Source organism: Ursus maritimus, unplaced genomic scaffold (genome assembly GCF_017311325.1).
Source record: "Ursus maritimus isolate PB19 unplaced genomic scaffold, ASM1731132v1 scaffold_14, whole genome shotgun sequence".
Taxonomy (NCBI): Eukaryota; Metazoa; Chordata; class Mammalia; order Carnivora; family Ursidae; genus Ursus; species Ursus maritimus.
In genome coordinates, this window is record NW_024423786.1 from 65811277 (window position 1) to 65837630 (window position 26354).

General features: G+C 47.7%; 1 protein-coding gene across 1 annotated transcript in view; it reads left to right on the top strand.

The window, feature by feature from the left end:
- The window catches only part of LOC103660410 (heparan sulfate glucosamine 3-O-sulfotransferase 3B1), a 38363-nt gene extending 35847 nt beyond the window's left edge, over positions 1 to 2516 (top strand). Inside the window, exon 2 of the mRNA XM_040630058.1 lies at positions 45 to 2516. Within this exon, the coding sequence (XP_040485992.1) occupies positions 45 to 663 (619 nt within the window). The 3' untranslated portion in view covers positions 664 to 2516. The remainder of the gene's footprint in view (positions 1 to 44) is intronic.
- Positions 2517 to 26354: the final 23838 nt, after the last annotated feature.

Sequence of the window (26354 nt, forward strand, 5' to 3'; positions counted from 1 at the left end):
GTGCCCCCCTTCTGAGCCAAGTTTGCTGTGCTTGCTCTCCTCAGGGACCTGATGCCGAGGACCCTGGAGGGGCAGATCACCATGGAGAAGACGCCCAGCTACTTCGTCACCCGCGAAGCGCCCGCGCGCATCTCGGCCATGTCCAAGGACACCAAGCTCATCGTGGTGGTGCGGGACCCGGTGACGCGCGCCATCTCGGACTACACGCAGACGCTGTCCAAGCGGCCCGACATCCCCACCTTCGAGAGCCTGACGTTCAGGAACCGCACGACGGGCCTCATCGACACGTCGTGGAGCGCCATCCAGATCGGCATCTACGCCAAGCACCTGGAGCACTGGCTGCGCCACTTCCCCATCGGCCAGATGCTCTTCGTGAGCGGCGAGCGGCTCATCCGCGACCCGGCCGGCGAGCTGGGCCGCGTGCAGGACTTCCTGGGCCTCAAGAGGGTCATCACCGACAAGCACTTCTACTTCAACAAGACCAAGGGCTTCCCCTGCCTCAAGAAGGCCGAGGGCAGCAGCAAGCCCCACTGCCTGGGCAAGACCAAGGGCAGGACCCACCCCGAGATCGACCGCGATGTGGTGCGTAAGCTGCGCGAGTTCTACCGGCCGTTCAACCTGAAGTTCTACCAGATGACCGGCCGGGACTTCGGCTGGGATTGACGGGACCCCGGGGCCGTGTGACTTGCCCCTTGGTTTATGTATCGAGAGAGCGTATATGTATGTAAAATGTACAGAAATCTATTTTATAATAATTTATTTTTAATTCATCAGCAAGTAACTCACTAAGCTGCCTGGCCACACTCTTGAGAGAGTTAGCTTCGTAATCTGTTAACATTCCAAAGTGTTTCCTCTTTTCTTTTCCTCACCATGGATGGTGCTTCCGTGTGTCCCGACCCCCACCCATTCTATTTAAAAAGAAGAAAAGCACAACTTGAGATTTTTGTTGTTACGGGTACCGCAGCCTTCAATCGCTGTCTGAATTCACTTGCCATCTCCCTGTGTCTTGGGCCTTGTCGTCCAGCTTCCGTGTGTCCGTCCCTGCCCCCGTACCTCCTCGGAGCAGCCCAGCTGCCCCTGCTGGGCGGCTCCCTCAAGGTCACGTCTCACGTAGCAGCCTCCTGCCCGGGTGTCGACATGTCCAAGATTGTAGATGCCAGACCGCAGCGCTAGGCTTTTCCCCCCAGGTCTGCTCCTTTCATGGGGGAGTCACTACCTTTGCAGGGACGCGCGTCTCCGCTCTGGGGTCTGCGTCCCAGGGTCTGTTTACTTCGTATGATTTCGAAAGATGGTCCTGCGTCCTCTTCTGCCCCCGTCCCTGGTTCGTGAAGCAGCTTGAAGCGTTTGCAGATGTTACAGCCCCTCTTTCCCAGGTCACGTGCGTGAGATGCTGGGGTGCTGCGTTAGAACTAAAGACAACCTCTCGTTTGCACAAGTGCCCCGTGTTCGGTCCTCCAGGCAGACAGTTCTGCTCTGACACACCAAAGAATCCCCTAGGCTAGCAGAACCATCGGCACAAACCCACGGGTACCGAGTGTCAAGACCCAGAGGGGTCAGGTGCATTCCACGCCATCAGATCCCCCTAAGGTGCTGCTGGGTGCCGAGCCAGCCCACGTGGGGCACATCCCAGTAGCAGACGGACCACCCCAGTGGGGACAAAAGACAAACAGCACCAGAAGGACAGGCGGCCTTGGCAGAAGCAGCGAGTCCCTGGCCCCCCTCTTGATGTCTGGAACTTGCCTCCTTGGAATTCCTAGCTCATCACAGATTGACAACACGGTCTGTAGCCAAACAGCCAGACCGCGAGCACCAAGAGTGGCTCTTGCACAGACGGGCTGGGGAAAGAAAGTTGTTCCCTGGTAACCCCCAAGCCTGACAGTTGTTTGAGCTAGGTCCCAGCAGAAGGGTCACCAGCATGTGACCTTGATGCAGCATGCTGTCCCAGTCCCTCTCCGTTGAGAGAGCAGTTGGAGATGATTTTTGACAGCCAGCTTGTGGCAGTCGGGGTCACCATATAGCAAAATCACAGAATGAACATGTTCACTTTATCCTGTTTTCTAAACCAGAATGCTTCTCCCTTAAAAGAATTTTGAGTTATAGTTGCACCAAGGCTTAGGTGGGAAGAGACACATTGTCCAAGTGGTTGGGGTGTGATATTTACAAAGATAAGAATTTTCATTTGAGTAATAATTGCATTAAGGCTTATGTGGGAAGACACACATTGTCCAAGTGGTGGGGCTGTGATATTTACGAAGACAAGAATTTGCATTTGAGTTCTAGTTGCACCAGGGCTTACAGGGAAGAGACATTGTCCAAATGGTGGGGGTGTGATATTTACAAAGACAAGGATTTTCATTTGAGTAATAATTGCACCCAGGTTTATGTGGGAAGACACACATTGTCCACATGGTTGGGGTGTGATATTTATGAAGCCATTTTTGTACCTTGGATGGGATAACTTGCCCAGTAGTGCAAGAGAACTTGTACGAAAAGAGAAATAATTCGTCTTTCGAAACTGATCGCGATGTCACTGGTCCTTGAGCGATGTCTTCTTGGTAATTGGTTTGTATTCGCCCGCAAGTTTGAGCCCACGTGTAGTACAGAACCTGGATTTAGGGGAATGGCATGATCCTAGCATGGTTCTCCTTTGTTGCTGCTTGGGCGTGGAGTCATCTGCGTAAGGGAGCTAACGGGTCGTGCATTTTTCCGGTCAGAGAGCTCATTTGTAATAAAACGGAGAATGCCTCTTTTCAGTTACAATGTAGCATCACTTAAAGTAAAAGCCAGGATCCACGACCTCCAGGGAACCCTGCCCTGACCACCTTCTGGCCGCTTTCGTGCCCTGATATGGCCCATGATGTAGAATTGCCGAAAAAGTGCGGGGAAGGGTATGCGACGAGGCCGTAGGGAAACACGCACGCGTTTTTCCTTCCCCTTCGAGTCCCTGTCGTCTTTCCAAGCTGGACAGTTTTGATTAAGTTGTTTATCCCCTGCCTTGCAACTGAAACAGGAAATCTCCAGATAGAAGGAGGGTCACTGAGTCATGAACGCTGAAGTGAGTCAAGATTCTATTCTGGGTCAAATTCTCGAATCCAAACAGATGTTGATAATTAGCAAGGACAGACGAGAGCACGTTTTCCTATAGAAGATAAATAAATGAAAACTTCCTGTGCGTCCCTTCGTAGGGGTCTGATGGCTTACAGTTCCTGACCCGCCCAGACGTGGGATCTGCCCCCCGGTTACACCCTGTCACGTGATAGTTACAGAGCCCGGGCCCTCGTGTCTTCCTCCTGCAGAAATTAAGCAACGTGTACAATTCGGCCTTGAGTTTCTTCCTGTTCTAGCAACTTCCAAGGCCGCCAACTCAAGTTCTTAGCTGCTAGAAGACAAACACCAGTTCCCATTTTGGCACTTTGTTCCTGTGCACGCTTTGGGTTTTTTCCAGTTTACAGGAAAAGTTCTGATAATTCACTGGGGGGGGGAGGGGGTACTTTATTCCTCCCTGTTTCATTTGCTTGTTAAAAAGATTAATAAAAAAAAAAAAAGGAGGTTGGAGGTTTTTATGGTCCCTGTCTACCCCATGCTTGCTTTGAGATGTTTGTGCTGTAGTCTGGTAACTTAGGAGGTGGTAACCTGGAAAGGTGTTGAGGGATAGTGACTTCATAATAAATACTTGGATGACAGAGGAAGAGACGTCGTCTCTTTCATGGGATTCTGTTCGGAAGTCATTTTGAGTGACAGATACATTTTAGGCCTTTGGAGAAACGGCTTCAGATCCTGCCAGGATATTTACATAAGAAAGGAAAATGGAAGGTTCCAGTAGACGAGAAATAACTTAGCGTGTATCTCAAACGCTGACACGGACGTCCGTGTCGTTTTTCTTTTTCAGTTTCTCCAGAAGGATGGTCAATTAAACCGAAAGGTGTGGTTAGATTTTTTTTTTTTCCACTTTTGTAACCTTAATTTATGACTGAGTTCATTCAGCCCAGTAATCTGAAATACGGTGCAAATTTTAGCCATGGGTCTTCTATAACCTGGATGTTAGAATAGCCAATATGTACAAAAAAATTAAAACAAGTATTTTGTCCTATGTATAACACAAAGTAATTTTACACAGAGAAAGAGGTTTCTAGGAAAAAAGAAATTCTGGTAATTCATACTATTTCTTTGTATGAACAAATAAAATCTATTTTACCAACTTCTGGGTGCTCTTACGTTTGATTGTGTGTTGCCGATGGACAAGGAAGTGCTGTTTGAGTCCGGAACTGAGCCCATGCGCGCACACGCACACGGAGTCATTCCGAGGGCAGGTTGACCTTGCAGATTTCAAAATGCAACTAACCTGCAAATATACGGGGCGATTTTTTGTTAATGACCCTGAAGGCTAGGCGATCAGTGGGAAGGCCCCTGCCCCCTTAGAGGAGCATGCATGGGACTTCAAGAACACCAGGGCCCCCGCGTGCAACAGTCTTTCTGTGCTTCAGGCTCCAGCCAGGGTGGTGGCAGGAGCTGCCCTGTGCAGGGCCTACTGTGACAATGCTGAGCATTGATAGCTGGGCGATTTGGATAATGGTAGCGTTCCCTTCTCACATACACAGTTGTATAGGGAGCCTTATCCTCGAGACAGAGTTGAAAAGTGTTAGACGAGACGATGTTTCCGTATCTTTAGCTCCCAGCAAGAGACCTTCTGTTTCTTTTGATGGGACACACCCTCTGTATGATGATTATTTCCTATCCTGTTTTTTTTAAGGATTTTGTTATTTATTTGATAGGGAGAGAGCCTGCACAAGCAGGGGGAACTGCAGAGGGAGAGGGAGAAGCAGGCTCCCCACTGAGCAGGGAGCCCGAGGTAAGACTCAATCCCGGGACCCTAGGATCATGACTTGAGCCGAAGGCAGACGCTTAACCGACTGAGCCACCCAGGCAGCTCCGATTATTTACTATCTCAAACATTTGATTCATTGTTGTGTTTTCCTTAATTTTTTTTTTCAATTTTTCATTGAGTTTTATTTTAATTTGGTATACCTTTGGTTGAGGTTTAGAGGAGCCGACATGAAATTGATCAATGAAGGCTCAAACCTGAGAGTTCTGACTTCGTATTTTTCAAACCACTCTATTGAGGTATGATTGGCTTACCAAAAGTGTACATATTTAATGTATATAACTTGAATTTCATGGTAGTGTTCACTCATAAAATAACCACTATCAATGTCATAAATATATCCACCCATTCCAAAAGTTTCCTCCTGCCATCTTTATTTTTTTATTTATTTTTTTGTGATAAGAACATTTCACCTAAGATACCTTCTCAGCAATTTTTTTATTCAGTATAGTGTTGTTAACTATAGTCACTATAGTATACAGTGGTCCCTGGGACTTCATTCATTCTGTAGAACTAAAACTTTGATTTTACTTAATTTAGAAAGGGACTGTATGACAATCTTAGGTGAAAAGCCGTTATTTCTTGCCATAAAGAGGAGGTAATCAAAAAAAAGGAAATACAATAAAAACAAATCCATGCTAACAATTTCTAGCTGCATCTAACTCAAGCCAGGTTTGCCGTTGGCTTACCCGCTGCTCCTGGCAACGGTCACTCCTGGCAAAGAGTAGCGCTTAGCAAATTAACATCCTGCCTTGAATGCCTAAAACGGGAGCGCCCCCCAAATCCTCTCCGGTAGCACTCTGGATTTTCTTGCATTTTGGAGAACACTGATTCACACCAAGAAAACATCTTGCACAGAGACCCAGAGTTGGAAGTCAGCCTAGCATTCTGGGAAAGCTGTGAAAAAACACCCCACCCAAGCGGAGGTCACTAGCGGGTCAGACGGGAAACAGATCTTCATTAATGTTTGGTTTTCAACAGCCAGCATGGTATAGAGATCGGTTCCTTCAAACTTAGGAATATGCTGCTTGCTAGGTGACATATGTGTGGGCCTTGAATGCCGACCTGACTTTACACCCATCCCATCGATTTTCTGCTTTTTCTACAGAAAGGTGATAAAATGGACCTAAAATCTACTCGTTAACATGAGAGCAGTTTAGAGCAGTTGTTCTCAAGTTTGGGCAAATAACTGCATGGTCTCACTTCTCTGTGGAATCTAAAAGAGACATTCAGAGAAGCAAGAGAGTAGAGAGTGGTAAGTTACTGGAGGTTGGGGAGGTGGTGGGAGAAATAGGGAAATATTGGTCAAAGAGAACATACTTCCAGTTATAAGATGAGCAAGTTTAGGGGTGTAATGTACAGCACGGTGATTATCATGGATAATACTGTATCCTATGTTTCAATGGTGCGCTGAGAGTAGGTCTTAAATGTTCTCACCACAAAGAAGAAATGAGTCACTGGAAGGGGTGGAGGTGTTAGCTAAGGCTGTACTGGAAAAAAGTTGGAGGTTTATAGATGATCAGATCGATGTGTTGCCTACCTTAAACTGACACGATGTTATTTGTCATATCTCAGGAAAGCTGGAAGACATTTCAAAATAAAATAATGTAACCCCAAAAGTTCCGCAGGTGATCCTAACACGTAGCCAAGCTTAAGAGCCATGGTTTTCAAAGTGTGGCTTCTGGACCGCAGCCCTGGGGACCTGATAGGCATAGCCAATTCTCAGGCCCCGCCTCGGACCTACTAAATCAGAAATGCAGGATGTCATAAGCTCTCCAGTGGATTCTGATTCATGCAAAACTCGGAGAATCACCGCATGAGAGCCTAGACTTCATATCGTTTCCTGTCATTTTGAAACCAGAGACCCTTGGATCTCTAATCAAGCCCATTGTCTTCTGTACCAGACTTTTCATCTACCAAGGCAATTACTAAGCAGAGTCACCCCTTAAAACTCTGGGTCTCCTTTTGCAAAGTAGCTCCCTCTGCATTTCAGGCCACGGCTGCCTGGCTTCCTTCTCTCTGCTGGGTCCTGTTTTACTCAGGTCGCCCCCATGCTGTCATCTCTAACACATTCCTGAGAGTGGAATGATAGGCTGATAGAGGAGAGCTAAAATCCTTTAAATCCCCCCCGTTTCACCTAACCTTCTAGATTCAACCTTCAACAATATATTCCCTACATTTCCTCTCCAATTGTCATGATTCCTTCTTATCCTTCGCAATTGACCCCCCAAACCCACTGAGTAAGGCTGGAGCTCCCATCTGGCCATCGTGTTCCCAGCTCTAACACGTGGATCTAAATCTCCAGGTCCAATAGCAGCATCCAATCTCGTTTTTCTGTTCTCACCTATTTTTCTGATGACAAGGTGTGAAAGATAATAGAGCAGCCTCGTTGGGCAAAGTCGGCAGTGGTAACGTGTCTGCAGGCTCAAAGCCTGCGTTCCTGATTTGAGAGCTTGGCGTCTTTGGCTCCGTGCAACAGCCTGGCAACAGTCTCGTTTTTGTGTGTGTGAACTAGAAGGGGCTTAAGGATCCCAGTGCTGCGTTTCCTAAAAGTCATAGAAGATGCTCTCTACTGCCCCTATAGGTGAGTGAGGGGATTAGAGGCTCCTTCACATTTCCCTTTTCAGCCCCCAGTATCTCCCCATCTTAAGTCGTCCCCCCGCCCCGCCGCGCTTCATAGAAGCTGTTATAATTTCTCTACAGAATCCTGACCTCAAAACACCTAGGCTCCACATGCTTTCTCTTTTATATATCTAGCGAGAGAAGACAGGTAATAGAGGACGCCAAGACTCCCTTGGAAGCAGTAAGCAACAGAGGTCTCTGGAGCTCCTTGAGAAGGGAAGGCATCTGATGGGAGGGAGGCTCCGAGACCTTTATTTTGGATATGATACCCCATCCGAATCAGAGCAAGAAGAGGCTGGAGTCAGAGATCGGCTCGTTCGTTCCATAAATATTTACGGAGTGCTTACCGCTGCTAGGGACACAACCCTAAACACACCATGCTTCCTGCTTCGAGGAATTCGCATTCCAGGGAGAAGTTGAAGGATGTGTACAGAGACAGCCAGGATGCGATATGACAAGGGCCACGACGAAGGGCTGGGGGAAATCAGGACAGGAGGTCCTAACCTGATTTGGGGTGGAGGAGAGGGAGGGTCATACCCACATACCTGAGAAGATGTAGCCAGGTGATGGATGGAGGGTGCTAGGGAGAGGGCAGAGAGAGCCATGAATAAACACAGCCAGCTGGCCAGTGCAGGCCGTTTAGTAAGGATCAGCATGGAGTGTGTGGGGGGAGAGGAGAGGATGGTTCTGGAAGGAATAAGCACAAAATCATATTGCAGGCAAATTAACAGCAAGCTGCGTTTGAGCTCCGGTCACCTACCTGATACCTCTATTTGGATATTTCCATGAGCATCTCAAATAAAAGCATGCCCCAAATTGAACTCATGGTTCTCTTTAGTGCATCTCCTCCCCGGATCAAGCCAGAACACTTGGGATCTCTTTCTTTCACATTCCTCACATCCGACCCATCACCAAGTCCTGCCATGGCAACTATCAGAAAGCCTCCCGAGTCCCTTCACTTCTTCCTGTCTCCTGTGACACCACCCCTGGCACCAACTACCCTCCTGTCTCGCTGGTCTACTGTGCTCGCCTCGCACCTGGCTTCCCACACGCCTCCCCCTGCTCCCCCTGGTCTGTTCTGCTCGCCACACTTTGGGGAATCTTTTTAAAACTCAAATTGGACTGTGTACCCTTCCTGCTAAAAACCCTTCGATAGCCTCCTATTATATTTCAGATAAATCTCATTAATTTGCCCAGGAAGTCCTACCGAGCTTCGTTTTAGACCCTCTCCTCCTGTTCTCCATGCTCCAACCACAAGAGTCTTCTTTTTGCTCCGGGGGGAAGCCGAGTTCTCTGTGTGGATGCCTTGCTCCCAGTTCCTTGCCTGGCCAGCTTAGACTCATCTTCCAGATCTCAGCACCCTTAACTTCATGAATTCATTCCTTAGTGAGGGAGGGCTTCTCTTGCTGTGGTTACCCCAGTGAACTCACACACTCTTGGGATGCTCCCTCTTGGACTCCAGCTGCTATGCTACAAGTAGCCCAAAACCCACGGAGAGACCATGTGTGTGTATTTTGGTCAACAGTCTCAGCCGAGCTCCCAGAAGACAGCCAGACTCAACTGCCAGCCATATTAGCCCGCCATCTTGGCGGTTCCAGCTCCTTGAGCTCTCCCCCCCCACCCCCGCTGACTGCAGCTTTTATTGACATCACGTGGGGGTCAGAAGAACCACCCAGCTGAGCCCAGTCAACCAATTAAATAGAGAGAGATTGTAACTGCTTTTGGTCTTAAGCCACGGAATCTGGGGGTGTGTATGCTTTTATTTCAGCTCGGAGAATCCAATCCCGTTCCTTCACAACACCTGCTTCGATGTGTAGCTATGCACGTGCTTGTGTTTGCTTGTCCTCGGCCCTAGTCTGCCGTCTTCTCGACAGCAGAGACTATGGCTTCTTACTCATCAGGAAAGGGTCTTCGAGGTACCGAAGAGCTGCTTCATTGTCTGTTGAAGGAAGGAAAAAAGAGTTGGGATTATATCCCGAGGGTAAGAGGATAAGAAGTTTAAACAGGTGAGTGACAACATAGCTTCACGTGGAGGAGAAGTGATATTTTAAAAGCCAGCTTTTAATGAGGATGGAATATTTCTTAAAGAGCTTGTCTTACGGTTTAAGAAACAATAACGACTTTGGGTTTTAAAAAGGGAAGGCTTTGGGCTTCAGTCTGGGTGAGAGGTGCTGAGACAGGAGAGGCTAAGAGCTACTGAAAAGAAATGTGAAAGGTGGCTTCTTTGGGCAACGAAAAAATTAATGAAGGGATTTTAATTTTTTGAGATGAGCTCTAGAGAGACATCTAGGGAGACAGAAACTGGAGGGAGAAAGACAGAGAGCAGGTGGGCTCTGAGAGTGTCCCCCAGAGACATGAGAGAGGCCAGGTCCCCAGGGAGAGATGGGCAGATTTTCTATGGCAGAGGCAGAATGATTAGACCTGTGTGGTACGGAGCGTCCTATGGCGGCCATAACTGGGTGCCTTGAAGCAACAGAAAGGGACTGTCTCACAGTTTTGGAGGCCAGACATCTGAAATAAAGGTGTGTGTAGAGCCATGCTCCACTCCAAAACCTTCAGTGGAGAATCCTTTCTTAACTTCTGGAAGCTTCTGGAAACCCCAGGCATTCTTTGGCTTGGGACAGCAAAACTCCATTCTGCCTCTGTTTCCTGTGTCGGTGTCTTCACATGGTATTCTCCTCCGTGTGTGTGTGTGTGTGTGTGTGTGTGTGTATGAATTCCCTTTCTTTCCAAATCTCCCCCTTCTTGGGAGGACATCCACCATCTTGGATAAGGGCCCTCCCTAATGACCTCATCTTGACTCGATTACATTGGCAAATGCCATTTCCAGAGGAGGTCACATTCACAGGTACTGGGGGCTAGGACGTCTGCCTATGTTTTGGGGGGATGCAGTTCAACCCAAAACAGTCCGATACCCCATTTAAGTTGTTAGCAAGAGGTGCTCGAATTCTCTCCAACGTGCAACCCCAAAGCCTTTCTTAACCTTTACGGGCTTTGCGGACCTTTGCAACGGGATATGGAAGACTTTGGAGTATCAGCTCTGCCCCTGAGAATGAAGCGAGGGTGTGAGAAGAGAGAAGTGATAACCACAAGGGACCTGTGAGCCTAGCAAGTGAAAGACAAGACCTTGGCTTCCCTGCAGTTAAAATTCTAGTTATTTTATTTGGCTATGAGCGTTAAAGTGTATGCTCGGAAGGCTACGGAACTGGCATAATGGGTTGGAGGTGGAGGCAAGTCAACGGGAACCATCGAGAGCCAAGAGGAGGAATTTAAGGAGACACCAAGGATGAAAACAGGTTTCTAAATGAAACACCTGGGTGGTTATCAACGCTGCAGCTTGGCGGGGAAACTGAGGACCAGGAGTGCCTCGCTGCAGTTATGCAGACATTACAATGAGGGCCCGGATGGGAAGATGGCTGGGGGAGGGCTCTGGCTGGATGACTAACCCCTGCTTTTCCAGTGGCCATTTCCCCAAATGTCACAACACGGGCACAGTCGGATTGAATGAGCTCCCTAAGGGTCTGAGAGCTTGGAAGGGCAGGCTGAGCTGTTGGAAGTCAGAGAAGATCTTAGCCACGTGGGGGTGGGGGGGGCGCTGTGGGGAAAATTGTCTCGTTTTACTGAGTTTTTAGTAGGAATTTTTCGATTATTTATAGTTTTTATAATGTTTATAATTATTTATAATTTTTAAATTATTTATAGGATTTTATTTGGAGAGTATGTCAATTTAGTTTATTTTTCCTGAATGTTCCATGCATAGAAACACACATCCGTGCGTTTGCTCAGTAGCTGAAGGTTCTCATCTTGAGCGTGTTCGAGGCTTCTTGAGCTCCTAGGGGTCCAGGTGCCCGCACAGCATCAAAACGATGTATTACACAGGGTACCAGGGGTGAGTGTTTTGAAATGGCGATCGAGGACTTGGTTTAATGCAGTGACGTCATCAAGTTAACCCTCATTAGCACATGGTGACTCTAAAGGAACTAGTTGGTAACCATTGAAATCTGGCAAGCTCTTTCAGTGGGATGGGTAATCTTTTCTGTGGATTATGCGTGTAAATCATGAGGAATGAGTTCCCCCCGAGACCTACACTGCCATTTGGGTGATTCTGAATGTGAATGTCCATTCGGGTCTTTGTCTTCTGCCCAAATGACCATTTGCTTATGTCTTATTGGGGATCTGACCATTGGTTTCCCGGGGAGACAGGAGAAGAGGAGCCTGAAGGCTCGCAAGGATGGGGAGAGGCATAGCCTCAGAACATCAAGTCCCTCTTGCCTCAGTTCCCCCATCTTGAGGTTCTTACACTTTCTACCTATACGCTCAGCCCATTTCTTCCCGATCTGAAGCTCTGAACTACCGCTTACTGGCTCCATTGCCTTGGGAAAACCACTAACCCTCTCTGAACTGGATTCCTTAACAGCACGTTATAATCGATGATACTGGCCTAACAGGTTTATAAGGATTAAAGGAGAATTCATGTGTGAAGCACGTGCCATACCATCTGGCACATGTAATATTCGAGAAACATTGCTTTTCGTGCAGTCACCGCTCCTGGCTTAATTGTGATCAGGACGGGACGGCTATCTAAAGCCTCTCGTTCAGGTGTGGGGGTAACTAAAAACAACCCCATTTGTATAAAACCACTGTTTAGTGCCCCAGGGTAAGTCCTTCAAACCCCAGTGGCTTCAGAGCTGTGGGAGACCCTCCTGCCCACCCCCCATTAGTCTAGTAGGTGTGAATGCTTTAGGATTTTGTATTTCCTCCGGAATTAGACACTGCCCTGGACTCCTGTCTGTTTGGGTCCCTAACGCCCCAGGTACCTCTTACCCTCGGCTCTGATCCCTGCCCTCTCCAGCCAGGGGCTTGAACCCAGCACTGGATGGGCCAGTGGGTACCCGGAAATCCTCATCCGCTGCCCGTCAGGATGTGTGCCCCTGGGCATCCGTTCCCCATGCAGTGCCCCTCTTGGGGATTAAGCCCCCACGTGAATCGGTGATTTCCTGACCCAGGCATGGGGGACCAGCTTGCAGCCAGGTGAGTGGCCCCAGCTCCCCACCCCGTGTGCCCCTGGGCATCTCCCACTCCTATTTTTGCCTCCCACTCCTGACAGCCGGAGGGGACACTGCGGGCAGGAAGGTTGCACCGACACCCAGGCGTGAAGAGACGGTGCAAGGGTTGACTCAGTCTGCACCTGTGGAAAGAAGAACGTGGGTGTTAAAACAGAGGTCACGGACCGAAAGCTACTGACCCCTTCCCCTGCAAGGAGATATCTCTTGTTCAGTTTTTCCCTAATATACAATTTCCCTTCCTCACTGAATTGCCCGGAGCCTAACCATTCCCCACTTTCTCCCTGTCCCTTGCTCCTTTGCAGCCCAGCCCAGCCCAAATTCCAACTTTTTTTTTTTTAAGATTTTATTTATTTATTTGAGAGAGAGAGAGCATGCACAAGGAGGGGTGAGGGGCAGAGGCAGAGGGAGAGGCAGACTCCCCGCTGCGCAGGGAGCCCGATGCGGAACTCGATCCCAGGACCCCGGGATCATGACCTGAGCCGAAGGCTGACACTTCACTGACTGAGCCACCCAGGCGCCCCAATTCCATCTTTTTTGAAACCAGTTTTGAAGGTTCAAGTGCACACACCGTCATCATCTGCCTTCTTCAGCCATCTGCCCCGTGTTTTCCCTACAATCCACTCTGTAGCACTTTGCAACATAGTCCGCTGTCTGGTCTCCAACCTTCCCCATCAGTTCGTCCTCTCAGACAATTCCAACTTCTATGGCTTCTTGGTGCCCCCCTCGCCCCCACGGCTCTGTCCCCCAAGACCCACATGATCTCAGCTTGATTACAGGAAGAACCTCCTTCCACGTCCCTGCCCACCACCTGCCGTCCACCGAGCACCTGACTTGCTGTAGGAGTTCCCACCATCGGCAGGAACTGGGCTCCAGCCCTCATCACGCGATGGCACCCCTTTGCGGCGATCTGGCCCCCGCCTGCCTCTCCTCCCTCCACCTCTGCGCATGACTTAGGCTCCAGCTACCCTGAATTATTTTGCTTCTCAGCATACAGCCCGTGTCTTCGCAGTCCTGACTTTGTGTCCGGGGTTAGTTCTCTCCGGAACGCCTCCTCCAGGCGCTTCCACTCCCTGCTCCCTTCTGCTTTTTTTCTGTTTCTACACTTAGAAAAATTTGCGAAATGGACTCAGAGACAAATCCATGAAACCCCTATGACATTTGAACAACTGTCCCGTGGATATGGACTCAGACGAGGAAATAGACCATTATCAGCACCCCAGAGGCCCCTGCGTGTCCCCCTCCAAAGGGGTCCCCCCAATCCCCGCTAGGGGGTACCCATATCCTCCCATCTGAGATAATCGTTTCACGACTTTCTGGGGTTCTGCCCCATGAACGCTAAGGATTGGTTTTGCCTGATTTTCAACCTCGGGCAGCTGGAATCTTATTCTTTCGTACCCGCTGCCTTCATTCAGCCCGGTGCTAGTAACTGTCATGTGTGCCATGTGCTTTGTTGTGATTCTTTTTTTTTAGATTATTTATTTTATACGAGAGAGAGAGAGCGAGAGGGATCGGGTACAAGTGGAGGGAGGGGCAGAGGGAAAGAATCTCAAGCAGAATCCCTGTCCGGCGAGGAGCCCGACGTGGGGCTCGATCCCAGGACCCGTGAGACCATGACCTGAGCTGAAATCAAGGGTTCGATGCTCAACTGACTGAGCCACCCAGGGGCCCCCATTGTGCTTCTTCCTTAATCTGACCCACATAGCGTTCAATTCCGTGAATGTACCACACTTGCTGTTAATGGACATTTGGGTTTGTCCCTTGATTTCTTCTTCTTCAGTGTCTATCGACCAGCCGACTTTCAACAACAACGACAACAGTAATAGTAACTCCCGTTGTTCAGCTTACTGTGTAAGGTGCCGTGTGAAACACACATATCATCTCACTTAATCCAGACTTCTGTGACATTAACTTATGACCCCCCCCATTCTAAAGACGCAGACGCTGCAGCTTTGCAAGACTCAGTCACCTGGCCAAGGTCACACGGGCCCAAGGTCACGCAGTTCGGAAGGCAGGAGTCAAACCAGTGGTTGACTTCTAAGGCTGGGTTCTTATTGTCAACAGCAAATACTAAGGCCCCGAGATGAGTCCTGCCCATAGATGTGTTCAATTCGGCCCACCGGCGTTTTGACATTAAAGACAAGAATTGATGGCCAATATTAAAAAAAAATTAGAGATTTTTTTTTACAGGGCTGTTGTGAGGGCCCTTTGCAGAAATTAGAGAGAGGTTTCAGGTAGCTGAGCCAGGCCTTAGACTCCAGTCTGACTCTGCTGTCTGTGTTCTTTCCAGTAGAATATTCTGCCCCCAATTTTAAAGCAGATGTGGACCGGAAGAACAGCGCATCCCCGGGGGCCAAGCTCCTGCCTCTTTGTGGGCAGGTCCCCGGATCCTGTCCCTGTCCCCCTGCTCTCCTCTCTCCCACGGCCTGTGTCTGGGCTGCTACGTGAAGCTATCCCCCAATCTGGAAAATCTATCCACGTCTTTACCTTTGGCGTGGTGTCCTGTGAATGGGCTGGGCTGTTTTAGAGGAAAGAAACATAAATACGTCCCTGAAAAAATAAATTTTGACCTCAAGAGTTGGTAAAATTCAAGTCATTATCATCTGGATCATCTCCAGTCCCTGAGTTGGTAAAATAACATTTCGAAACGTCATTAAAAAAAAGCGGCCTGGATACGCAGTGATGGATCTGAAGGCCCTGACAGCTCGAGTACTTAGCTCGGAATTTATGAATCAAAAGCTTTAAAACTTAACCCAAGAAAGTTTTTTTAAGTACTACTATTTCTACCTAATTAAGGACTGTCATACAAATATGATTTATTTACAGCTATCATTCATGTACAGAGCAGAACTATCCAAGGCTTTTTAAAAAAAAATTTCTAATGACTTTTTTGCATTAACTCAATCAAGGGACTTTCTAAAAATATTATCTTTCCCCTTCTGGATAAAGAAATTAATGCCTACTTATCATATAAAATTTAGAAACTAGAGAAAAATATAATGAGAGCATAAAAATTACTGGAATCCGACCACCTGGAAATAATCACGGTGAACACTTAGAGGATAATACTTTCAATTTTTTCTGTACCTGCTCGTATATAAATTTATATATGTCGTATAAAAACTAGATATAAATATATATTGTTTCGTATCTCGCTTTATTTATTTCACATTTCATTTGTACTCATTAAACAGACTCACAACTATAAACATTGTTAGAAAACATCATTTTTAATGACTTCAAGTTGTCTTTCTTATGGCTTTACCATAATTTGCTTAGCCTTTTCCCTATTATTGGAAATCCTGCCTGTTTCCAATTTCTTGCTATTATAAACAGTGGGCTCATGAAAATCTCGTACATACTTTTCCCTTTTTGATTATTTGCTCGGTCTAGACATAAACAGAATTAGGACGAATACAGAATCAAAAGTTATGATCTTTATCAAGATTTCAAGGAGTTGCTCTCTTTCTTTTTTTTTTTTTTTTTTAAGATTTTATTTATTTATTTGACAGTGAGAGACAACCAGCGAGAGGGGGAACACAAGCAGGGGGAGTGGGAGAGGAAGAAGCAGGCTCATAGCAGAGGAGCCTGATGTGGGGCTCGATCCCATAACGCCGGGATCACGCCCTGAGCCGAAGGCAGACGCTTAACCGCTGTGCCACCCAGGCGCCCCGAGTTGCTCTCTTTCTTAGCAAAGAACCATGGGGGAAATGGTTCTTTTGTAATATTGTGTGAAAAAATCAGGATATGGAATGCTACCTTCATTAGCTCAGCTATTTGAAACACATTAAAATACGTGTTATAGAAAGATGTAGTCAAGTGATTGCCCCTGAGCAGTGAATTGTTTTGTTGTTTGGTTGTTTTTTTGTTTTTTACTTCTTTAGACTTTTAAACTTTTTTTTTTTTTTAAGATTTTATTTATTTATGTGACAGAGAGACAGCCAGCGAGAGAGGGAACACAGCAGGGGCAATGGGAGAGGAAGAAGCAGGCTCCCAGCGGAGGAGCCCGATGTGGGACTCGATCCTGGAACGCTGGGATCACGCCCTGAGCCAAAGGCAGCCGCTTAACGACTGCACCACCCAGGCGCCCCAAAGACTTTTAAACTTTTATACAATGTGTTCCTGCGGAGTGTTTCTGCCCCCAAGACACAACATTGTGGGCCACCACAGTGTGCTGTGCTCTTTTTTTCCCACCCACTGATTTCTCTTATTTTTGATTTTCCATTTCCTTTCTTTTTTGAGGGTTTTTTTTTTTAAGGAAAATTATACGTGCCAATTAATTCTTCGAGGCCCCTGTGCAGCCTGCCCCCCTTCCCACTCCTCAGAAGACACTCCGTTTCAACTCATTTTATTCCCTTCGCAGTCCTCTGATGCCAAATTACTCACAGATCCCATTTTAGGAGTGGATAAGTAGTTACCGGTCAAGTCTCAAAAGTTTCTGGACATTAATCATGTCAAAAATAAAGCTTCCAGGTAAGTTAAAATGAGTTTTTCTCGGGCTGGGTGCACGACTAGGATTGGCTCAATCTGTGATTAAAGACCATTTCATTCTATAGAGAAAAGCACTCAGTTGTATGCAGGTACAATTATAATTACTTAGAACTGTATGTAAGTACGAAATTGTTTCATTTATTTTATTTAATTAATTTATTTTTTCAGATTTTATTTGTTTATTTATATGACAGAGAGAGAGAGAGGAAGAGCAAACACAAGCAGGGGGAAGGGCAGAAGGAGAGAGAGGGAGAAGCAGACTCCCCACTGAGCAGGGAGCCCGACCTGGGGCTCGATCCGGACCTGGGGCTCGATCCCGTGCCCTCAAGATCATGACCTGAGCCGAAGGCAGATGCTTAACAGAATGAGCCCCCCAGGGGCCAGTACTAAATTGTTTGAAAGCACACTGCCTTTTAAAATGTTTTAATTAATACATTTATTCAGAATCTATTTTTTTTTAAAGATTTTGTTTATTCATTTGCCAAAGACAAAGCACAAGCAGGGGGAGCAGCAGGCAGAAGGAGAAGAAGGTTCCCTGCTGAGCAGGGTCCCCAACTTGGGACTCGGTCCCGCAATCCTGGGATCATGACCTGAGCCGAAGGCAGACGCTTAACCGACCCAGCCACCCAGGTGTCTCTCAGGATCTATTTCTTGAAGACCAACCATATCCTGACAGTGGAAGAATGCTGAGAAAGGGGTGTGGCCTCTGCCCTCTAAGGCAGGTGACACTCCCCCCGGGGAAGGGAAAGGATTCCAGCATCGATTTCCACGGGTGGGTTTTCCAGCATCACCAGGCAGTTCATTCAGTTCTGACACTGTCTACCCAAGACAGTGTCAGATCCCACCGGTTAAGGGTTTAGCCCCACGGGCTGCCCCTCACCCCCGAGATCTCAGAGTCCAATCAAAAGGTGTCATCTGTGCTTCTGACTATACATTAGAACTTCCACCGTCCTCTCCTTGGGTTGGATACATTTACGAGGGTGGCCCAAGAACTCAGAGAAGTATTTCACTTACAAGATGACCAGTTTGTGATAAAAGGGTTGTGACTCAGAAACAGCCAGATGGAAGAGATGCACAGGGGCAGGTGTGAAAAAAGGGCGTGAAGAGTCCGTGTTCTCTGGGATCTATCACTCTCCCTGTTCTCCACGTGTCCACCAACCCGGAAGCACTCCCAACTTTATGGACGTTCCATTACATAAGCCCACTCGATTAAAGTCATTGGCCATTGGTGATTCAACCTTCAGCCCCTCTCCTCTCCAACAAGGTCCAAGAGGGACTGAAGGTTCCAAACCTCTGATCACGTGGACAGTTCCCTTGGCAACCAGCCTCCCTCCTCAGGTGCTCCCCCCACAAAGAGTCACCTTGTTAACATAACAAAAGACACCTTGATGGCTCTCAGCACAGGAAATTCCAAGGGTTTTAGGACAAAGACCAAATATAGATATTTCTTATTATAAATCACAATATCGCAGGAGGAGATGAACCTTCAAGAGATAGCCACAAGTAATTACAAATCAATAGGCAATTGCAAAGTGCGGTAAATATTCAGAAAGAACGCATGGCTCTGGAAGTAGAGAAGCATGATTTCATCTGAGGAAGTCAAGAAGGACTGTGAGCGAAGATCTGAACAAATAAGCAGGTGGTCAGGAGGGAAGGAAAAAGAGAAAAGAATATTGCCGAGGGGTAAACTATATGCAAAGACCTTCATATCCAAATAATATCGCAGAACTCATGATAGAAAGCTACCGTCGCTTGAAGACTACCATTTTGTGCGGATGGGCAACTTTGGTTGGCGGTCCCATCGATAAATGATTTTGGAGCACTTTTCGCAATCATAGCTATCCCGTTGTTGAATGTCTTAAAACACAAAATTCAACTGAGTAAATATGAAAGATCTTGTTGGCTTTATTCAACCGTTCGTGCGTGAAACAGGGCGCTTCCCATCTAGCAAAGAGCAAGGAGCTTGGAGGAGCTGTGCAAAATGGAAGACTTTTATAGGCAGAAAGGGGTCGGAACAAGGAAGCCATACCTGCAAAACAGCAGGTTGTCTACTGCGAGGTCACTTCTTTTAGGGGACAACGGGGGTCTACCAGGCAGATGGCCTCACTAGCGCTGATCAGGTGATTCCTGACTGCTGTAAGATTCTATTTCTGGGAGAGCGAGATTGTAATTAAGTCTCCGTTTGGTGATGTGGGACTTAGCAAAAGCAATTCCATTTGGGGGGCTTGTTGTCTTGTCTTTTAATGCCTGCAAGGTACCAGGCACACTACCTTACATTTTTACCCAAAATTGGCTTTATGCACTATATGCTTTTATTACTATGCCTGTTTCAGAGACAAGGAAGTGGGGGCTTGGAGGGATGAAGCGATTTATCTAAAGACCCCTGGCTCATAGATGGAGTAGCCAAATCTTGAACCCGGTCGTCTGATTCTAGAATACACATTCATTAGGACACTGCCCTGTCTCCCATGCCCAAGGCATGGCCCATCTTTATAAGCCTGTGTTCAACAAGGTAGCACATGGATGAGCCGAGAATGTATATTATTGACCTTGTTTTCTACTTCATTGTGTTTCATTTTATTTTTTTTAATTAATTTTTTAAAAGATTTTATTTATTTATTTGACAGAGGGCACAAGCAAGGGGAGGGGTAGAGGAAAGGGAGACTCCTCACTGAGCAGGGAGCCTGATGTGGGGCTCGATCCCAGGACCCTGGGATCATGACCCAAGCTGAAGGCAGATGCTTAACTGACTGAGCCACCCAGGTCCCCCTCCATTGTATTTTTTAAATAATATGTATTTATGAAACCTACAAACAACACGACTTAGCCCTGTTAATGTAATGTCATTTATAAAAATAACAATGTACTTGGTTCTACCAATTAACTGTGAGGACTCCCTTTCTGCCTCAGGGACAAAGCAGCTAGAGGAAATCCTGTTTCAGCACTTGGTCGGAACGCTGCTCTCTAATCCCGGGATGGTACTTGGCCATGGGTAAGAGTTACACCACCACCTTCTCTTCTCGTTGCTTCCTTCCTCCCATCTGCCCTCTGCCCTTGAAATGCATATAATCTGGGAAGTAAACCCGGGTCCTTTGGAGAAGCCACAGGTGCTAAAGTGGGTGTTTTCCATACACGAGCTTTGTTTGAGAAGAGTTTGAGATTTTTCCCAGAGCATGCATTTATAAACATATAGATATATATTATTTTTAGAGTTATAGACTTTTTCCAGAACATCTCTTTACAAACGTTTTTCAATAAAATGTAGAAAGAGACGGAAACATTGCTACATGCTTATTGCATCAATTCAAACAGTAAAAATCACCTACTTTCCCTCCATCCCACTGATAATTTTCTGTGCATACATATATATGTGAAGTATGTTTACAATTCTGTAAAACGGTCATTATTCCTTAAAAATTGCTCTATTGGGGCGCCTGGGTGGCTCAGTCAGTTAAGCGTCTGCCTTCAGCTCAGGTCATGAGCTCAGGGTCCTGGGATTGAGTCCCGCATCAGGCTCCTTGCTCAGCGGGGAGTCTGCTTCTCCCTCTGCCTCCCCTCCCCCTTCGTGCTCATGCTTGCTCTCTCTCAAATAAATAAATAAAATCTTTTTAAAAATTGCTCTATTAAATGTTTACTTTTTACTCCAGAAAATATCACGTTATATCAATAGAACCATTTTTAGGGGCGCCTGGGTGGCGCAGTCGTTAAGCGTCTGCCTTCGGCTCAGGGCGTGATCCCGGCGTTATGGGATCGAGCCCCACATCAGGCTCCTCCGCTGGGAGCCTGCTTCTTCCTCTCCCACTCCCCCTGCTTGTGTTCCCTCTCTTGCTGGCTGTCTCTATCTCTGTTAAATAAATAAATAATCTTAAAAAAAAAAAAAAACATGTTTAACGACTGCGTCGAATTCCATGCTGTGTGATTTTACTCTACTATTCCCTTGGTGGTTTCCAACACTTTACTGGTATAAACATCACTGCAGTGGGTATTCCTATACATACATGTTGCACAGTTTCCAGTTATCCCCTCGGGGTAAATTCAAGGACAGAGGACTTCTGGTTAAAGGGTTAACATGCTGAGCTGCTCGATGTCCGTAGCAACTCTTCTCAGCACCGAGAGTGCACCCGTTTTCCACCAAAAGTGTATGAGCACCTGCTAACGCATATCTTCCAACAGGGGGTTCACCCCTCTTTCAAATATGTGCCACTCCTGTAGGCTGAAAATAACATGTGTTCACGTGTTGTCAGCCTGGTCCACGTGGAAAAGCTTCAGGGACACCAGCCAGAGGAAAAGACTGGATGGCTGAAACCGACCCTCCTCTTCGAAGACCCAGAAACTCATTCTTTTCTGTCCCTCACAATGATCTGATCCCAAGAGACTGACTCTCTGGCCGACTGAAATGCACAGAGCGGTGAGAATGATACCAAGATATCCACTACGGATTGTCCGTGGAAACCACAGCCGACAAAGCTCGGAAATCCATGTGTGAATAAAACTGGTACATTTGGCCTTAGAACGTTACGCATGCATTGAATGTCCATTGGAAAACCTCTCTATTATTTTGTATATATATGTATTTAAAAAATCATCGTCAGAGGGATCAGAAAAAATGTGAAATCCATGTCACCAGCGGGCTCATCAAAAAGTTGTTTGATGTACATGGGCTCGAAATAAAGACGAGGAGAGACCTAGATAGCGTTATGGATGGATGGGTTTTCCAGAAAGAACAGTGCTGGAAGGCTGTTGGCTGTAATCTCTCCACTTTGGCTACACCCTAAGGACAGCCTGCTGTGGAGATGGGGAACGTTTGCAGAAGGTGGTTACCCTGGGGAGCATTTGGACACGGCTGACATTTTTTCTGTCACCTTGTCCTGTTCTTCCATTCCTGAGAACCCTTCTGATGAACACATTCTTTTTTTTTTTTTTTTTTTTTCTATGCTGATTCGTGAAGTGGGCTGTTGTGGAATTTTGCAGGCCTCTCGGTCTCCTTCAGCTGACCTTACACAGCTATTATCTGACCTATTAAGTGTTCATTTCTATTCATTTTTTTTTTCTTTAGAGAGAGAGAGGAGAGAGAACGGAAGCAGGGAGGGGCAGAGGGAGAGGGAGGGAGAGAATAGTAAGCAGGCCCCACGCTCAGCGCAGAGCCCAATGCAGGGCTCGATCTCACGACCCTGAGATCACAACCTGAGCCAAAATCAAGAGTCGGATGCTTAACCGACTGAGCCACCCAGGCGCCCCTCCTCTCTTTTCATTGAGCAGCTATAAACGGGCCAAGCCAAAGGAAAAATCAATGGTGTGCCTATTTGCTGTATTAATCAGGACAGAACCCTGGCTTGGCTTAGCTTAGAGAAAAGCAGGAATGTCTACGGGCTCAAAAATGAGAACCAAAGGAGTGGTGTTGATGGGGCTGGATTGGGGGGCAGCTAGAATCAGGATCTTAATGCCATGCGTCTCTTGGTTTCTCAGTGTGACTTGGAATTGCTCTGGCTTCAAGACTCTTCACAGCTGACCAGGGAAAGAGGGTGTGAATATGCGTATATCAGCAGGGAGGGGATGGTTTGTAGATGTGACTCAGGAAAGTTCCAGATTCAAGACTTTTGTGACATGAACAGAGAGTCCAAGGCCTCTTTCCTGGCAGTTCCCATTGAAATAATTTTTTTCCAAGGATTTTACTTATTTATTTGAGAGAGATAGAGCGCACAAGTGGGGGTGAGGGAGGGAGAAAGGGAGAGGGAGAAGCAGACTCCCCGCTGAGCAGGGAGCCCGACGTGGGGCTCGATCCCAGGACCCTGGGATCATGACCTGAGCTGAAGGCAGACGCTTCACCGACTGAGCCACCCAGGTGCTCCTGAAATAAAATTCTTGAGAAGAATTCGATTCATCCAGCTTGAGTCCCATGCCCCAAGAAAGGTGAGTGATATATCCATTAGCAATACCTGGTTGAGTACAACATTTTCCAGTAGAATTTGGACAGTCTTCTGTGTAGGCGAAATAATATATATTCACTACGTTTCCCTATCATCGATAAATAGTGGGGTGCCATTTCTAGTTTGTCTCTTGTGACTCGTCCATTCAGATATTTTGTTCCTTTTGAAAAGCTATGATTTGTCATAGCTAGGTTTTTAGACAGAGCCCAACATTGCCTGTTCAGGTATCCGGCTGTGTGGCAGGTTCGAGGGAATTCATACGTGACCTACCAGGGGATTAGGGTGAAGGTCTCGAGAGGTGACATTAGAGCTCTCATCGCCGTCTCTGCTAGTGCTGCCCTCCAGCAAAGACCAGGGAGTAAATCACAATTATCTCAGGCTAGGGAGGGTGCACTGAGCTATGTGCATGTAAGCTCCCCAGCAAGGGACCCGGAGCCGTGAAAGAGAAGAAAATTAAGGTGGCGTGATCGCAGGAGATGATTATCCTCCGTAAATCGCACGTGAAACTGGAGAGGGAGGCAGGCTTCTGAGACTGCCTCTTGTCGTGACCAGGGATGTGTTTATCATATGGCCGTTAAGAATCCCCATGTCACCAGCTCCCAGTAACATGGGTTTTAGGAAATCATTCCGTGTTTAAAGTCCCAGGCTTCTCATCTGAAAAATGAAGGTGACCCCGAGAATCACTTAAGCAGGTGATGCAAAGTGTGTCCCCATTTCCTATCAGATGGATTCATTTGTCTTTTTGTTAGTAGTTACTATCATCTGGAGAGGGTTTGAGACTTCAGTTTGGATGCTCAAAACCTTCAGAGCAACAGAAAATTCTTTGGGAGATCGTCGGCCCTAGACCATGCTGTCTGCTACGGGAATGGAATTGCAGAACTCCAAAGTGCTCCATGGTGGGGGGGAAAGGGGTTCTGTGATCAAACTAGTTTGGAAAATACTGAACTTAACAGAGTTAAACAAGCTGTTGGAAGCTGCTTCTTCTTCTTCTTCTTCTTCTTTTAAGATTTTATCTATTTATTTGACGGAGAGAGAGACAGCCAGCGAGAGAGGGAACACAAGCAGGGGGAGTGGGAGAGGAAGAAGCAGGCTCATAGCGGAGGAGCCTGATGTGGGGCTCGATCCCAGAACGCCAGGATCACGCCCTGAGCCGAAGGCAGATGCTTAACGACTGCGCCACCCAGGCGCCCCTGTTGGAAGCTTCGATCTGCTCATATGTGTGCCATCACCACACCACAGCCACAGTGATGGTTTTTGGAACAGAAATAGGATCATGTCACTTTTTGACCCGCAACTTTCCAATGGATTCCCATTGCCCTTGGAATTGAATCTAACCCTTGTGCTTTGACGTCTGCGTCCCTATGTAATTTGACCCTCGGTCTCTCCGGGCTCAGTGTGTACCCCTCTCGCCCTTGCTCACTAATCTCTTGCCGTATGCATCAAGTCCTGCTGCTGCCAGGATTTTGCACTTCCTTTTTGTCCTCTCTGGGGTGATTTCCCTCTACATCTTCCCATGGTGGTGCATTTGCATTCTCTAGGTCTCCAGGGGCTCCCTCCCTGACCACCCCATCTAAAGGAGGTTCCTGTACCACTTACCTTATTTCCCTCAAGCGAGCTCTTGGTTCACGCCGATCAAATGGTGCCTCACTGAGTGCCTTGGAAAGGGTACGTGTTTTGCCTTGTTTTCCAGATCTTCCTCAATTCTCTATCATCAAAGACAATTGGTCTTCCTTCATCAAGCTGAAAATCCCTCTGTGTTTCCACCTGTCACTTCACGCAGCCCGGAATTAGCTGCAGTTGGAATATGCGTGATGCCGGCATGAATATTTACAACAAAGCAAGAGAAGTGCCTCCAACCCACCCGTGCATTGGATGACTTACTTCAATTTTTTTCCCCCTTGAATTCACTCAATGGGACCACGGGATCGATTAATGGGATTTTTTTGGACTTTAATGAGATCATGAGTTCTCTCCCTGGAGCAGGGAGCTGTAACGGGAGGGCTGATGCGTTGCTGGTGTTGGGTAACTACACCGAAGTATTACTGCCCCTCCCCGGGGCAGCCCTGTAATGATACCTCCATGTGAAAGTCCCAGAATGTGCTTTTACCGGCACTCAAGGCAAACTTTAGCCCGTCGATCAGCCAGTTGGTGCCAACCATACGGGGATCTCTGGGAGTCTTCCACGGAAGCCAGTGCTTCTGCTCAGCCATCAGGCGGTTGTGTATTCCTTGGAGGAATCAGGCAGGTTGATAGAATGTTGGCCCTTGAGCCCTCTGAGATCCTGGAGCCCATTCTTGATTTTGCAAGTGGAGGAACTGAGGCCCAGAGAGGTACAGGATGGGGGCTCAGGTGGGGGCATGTGATGTCAGAGCGGTTGAAAGCCTGGCCACTTGATTCTGTGTCCAGAGAACCTTCCACTGCAAAGCAGAGTCACAATACCAGAAACACATAAAGCAGACAGGAGCCATCACCAAGGCAGGGGCACAGAAAGTGAGGTCCCAGGGGTGGAGGGATGGCTGCTCAACCAAAGCGGGGAGCAGGCAGGTGGCTTGGACGGGGGGCCGGGGAAGGTGACACTCGAATGTTGGACGTGAAGCTGGGTCTTGAATGGGAGCAGCGACAAGAGGCTGGGGCATTACTGGGGGTAACATTTCAGAGTCTTGAAGAGTGAGGGGACGGTGGCTGCATTTGCGATGTCCCCGGTCCATCACTGCTCCCTCTAGCATCTCTACTCACTCTCTGTCCCAGGTCCCTTGATGGGCGTCTTGAGGCTTGTTCAGCATCCTTCTGGTTTGGCTGGGGGGTCTGTACCTCATGCATGGGTGACCTCACACAGGTCCCTAGCGTGTCTGTTGGTCCCCACTGTCTCTCCATCAGGCCTATGTCCTCAGCATGGCGGCGGGAGCTCTCTTACTGCAGACGATTTCACACTTCCTCTCCCTGTTGGAGCCTTCCCTGATGATCCTTGCTGCGCCATTTTTCCATTTACCCGATGCCTTTGGCCCTTGCCTCCATTGCCAGGTATTTAAACCCTCAATTGTTTGGTGACCCTTTGCTCTAAGTTATCGGGGCCTCTCACACTGGGTTGTAAGCAGAGACCATCTCTGCTCGTCTGGGCTGGGCTCCCTGGGTGGACGCAGTCAGTAACCCCAACGCTCCGTTAGACAAGGCAGGTGTCTGCTCTCCACTGACAGTGGCCTCTGCTATGATCTGAACGCTTGCGTCCCCTGCAAAATTCACGTGTTGAAATCTTAATGCAGTGGTATTAGGATGTGCGGCCTTTGGGAGGTGATTAAGTCTTGAGGGTGGGGGGCGCCTGGGTGGCACAGCGGTTAAGCGTCAGCCTTCGGCTCAGGGCGTGATCCCGGC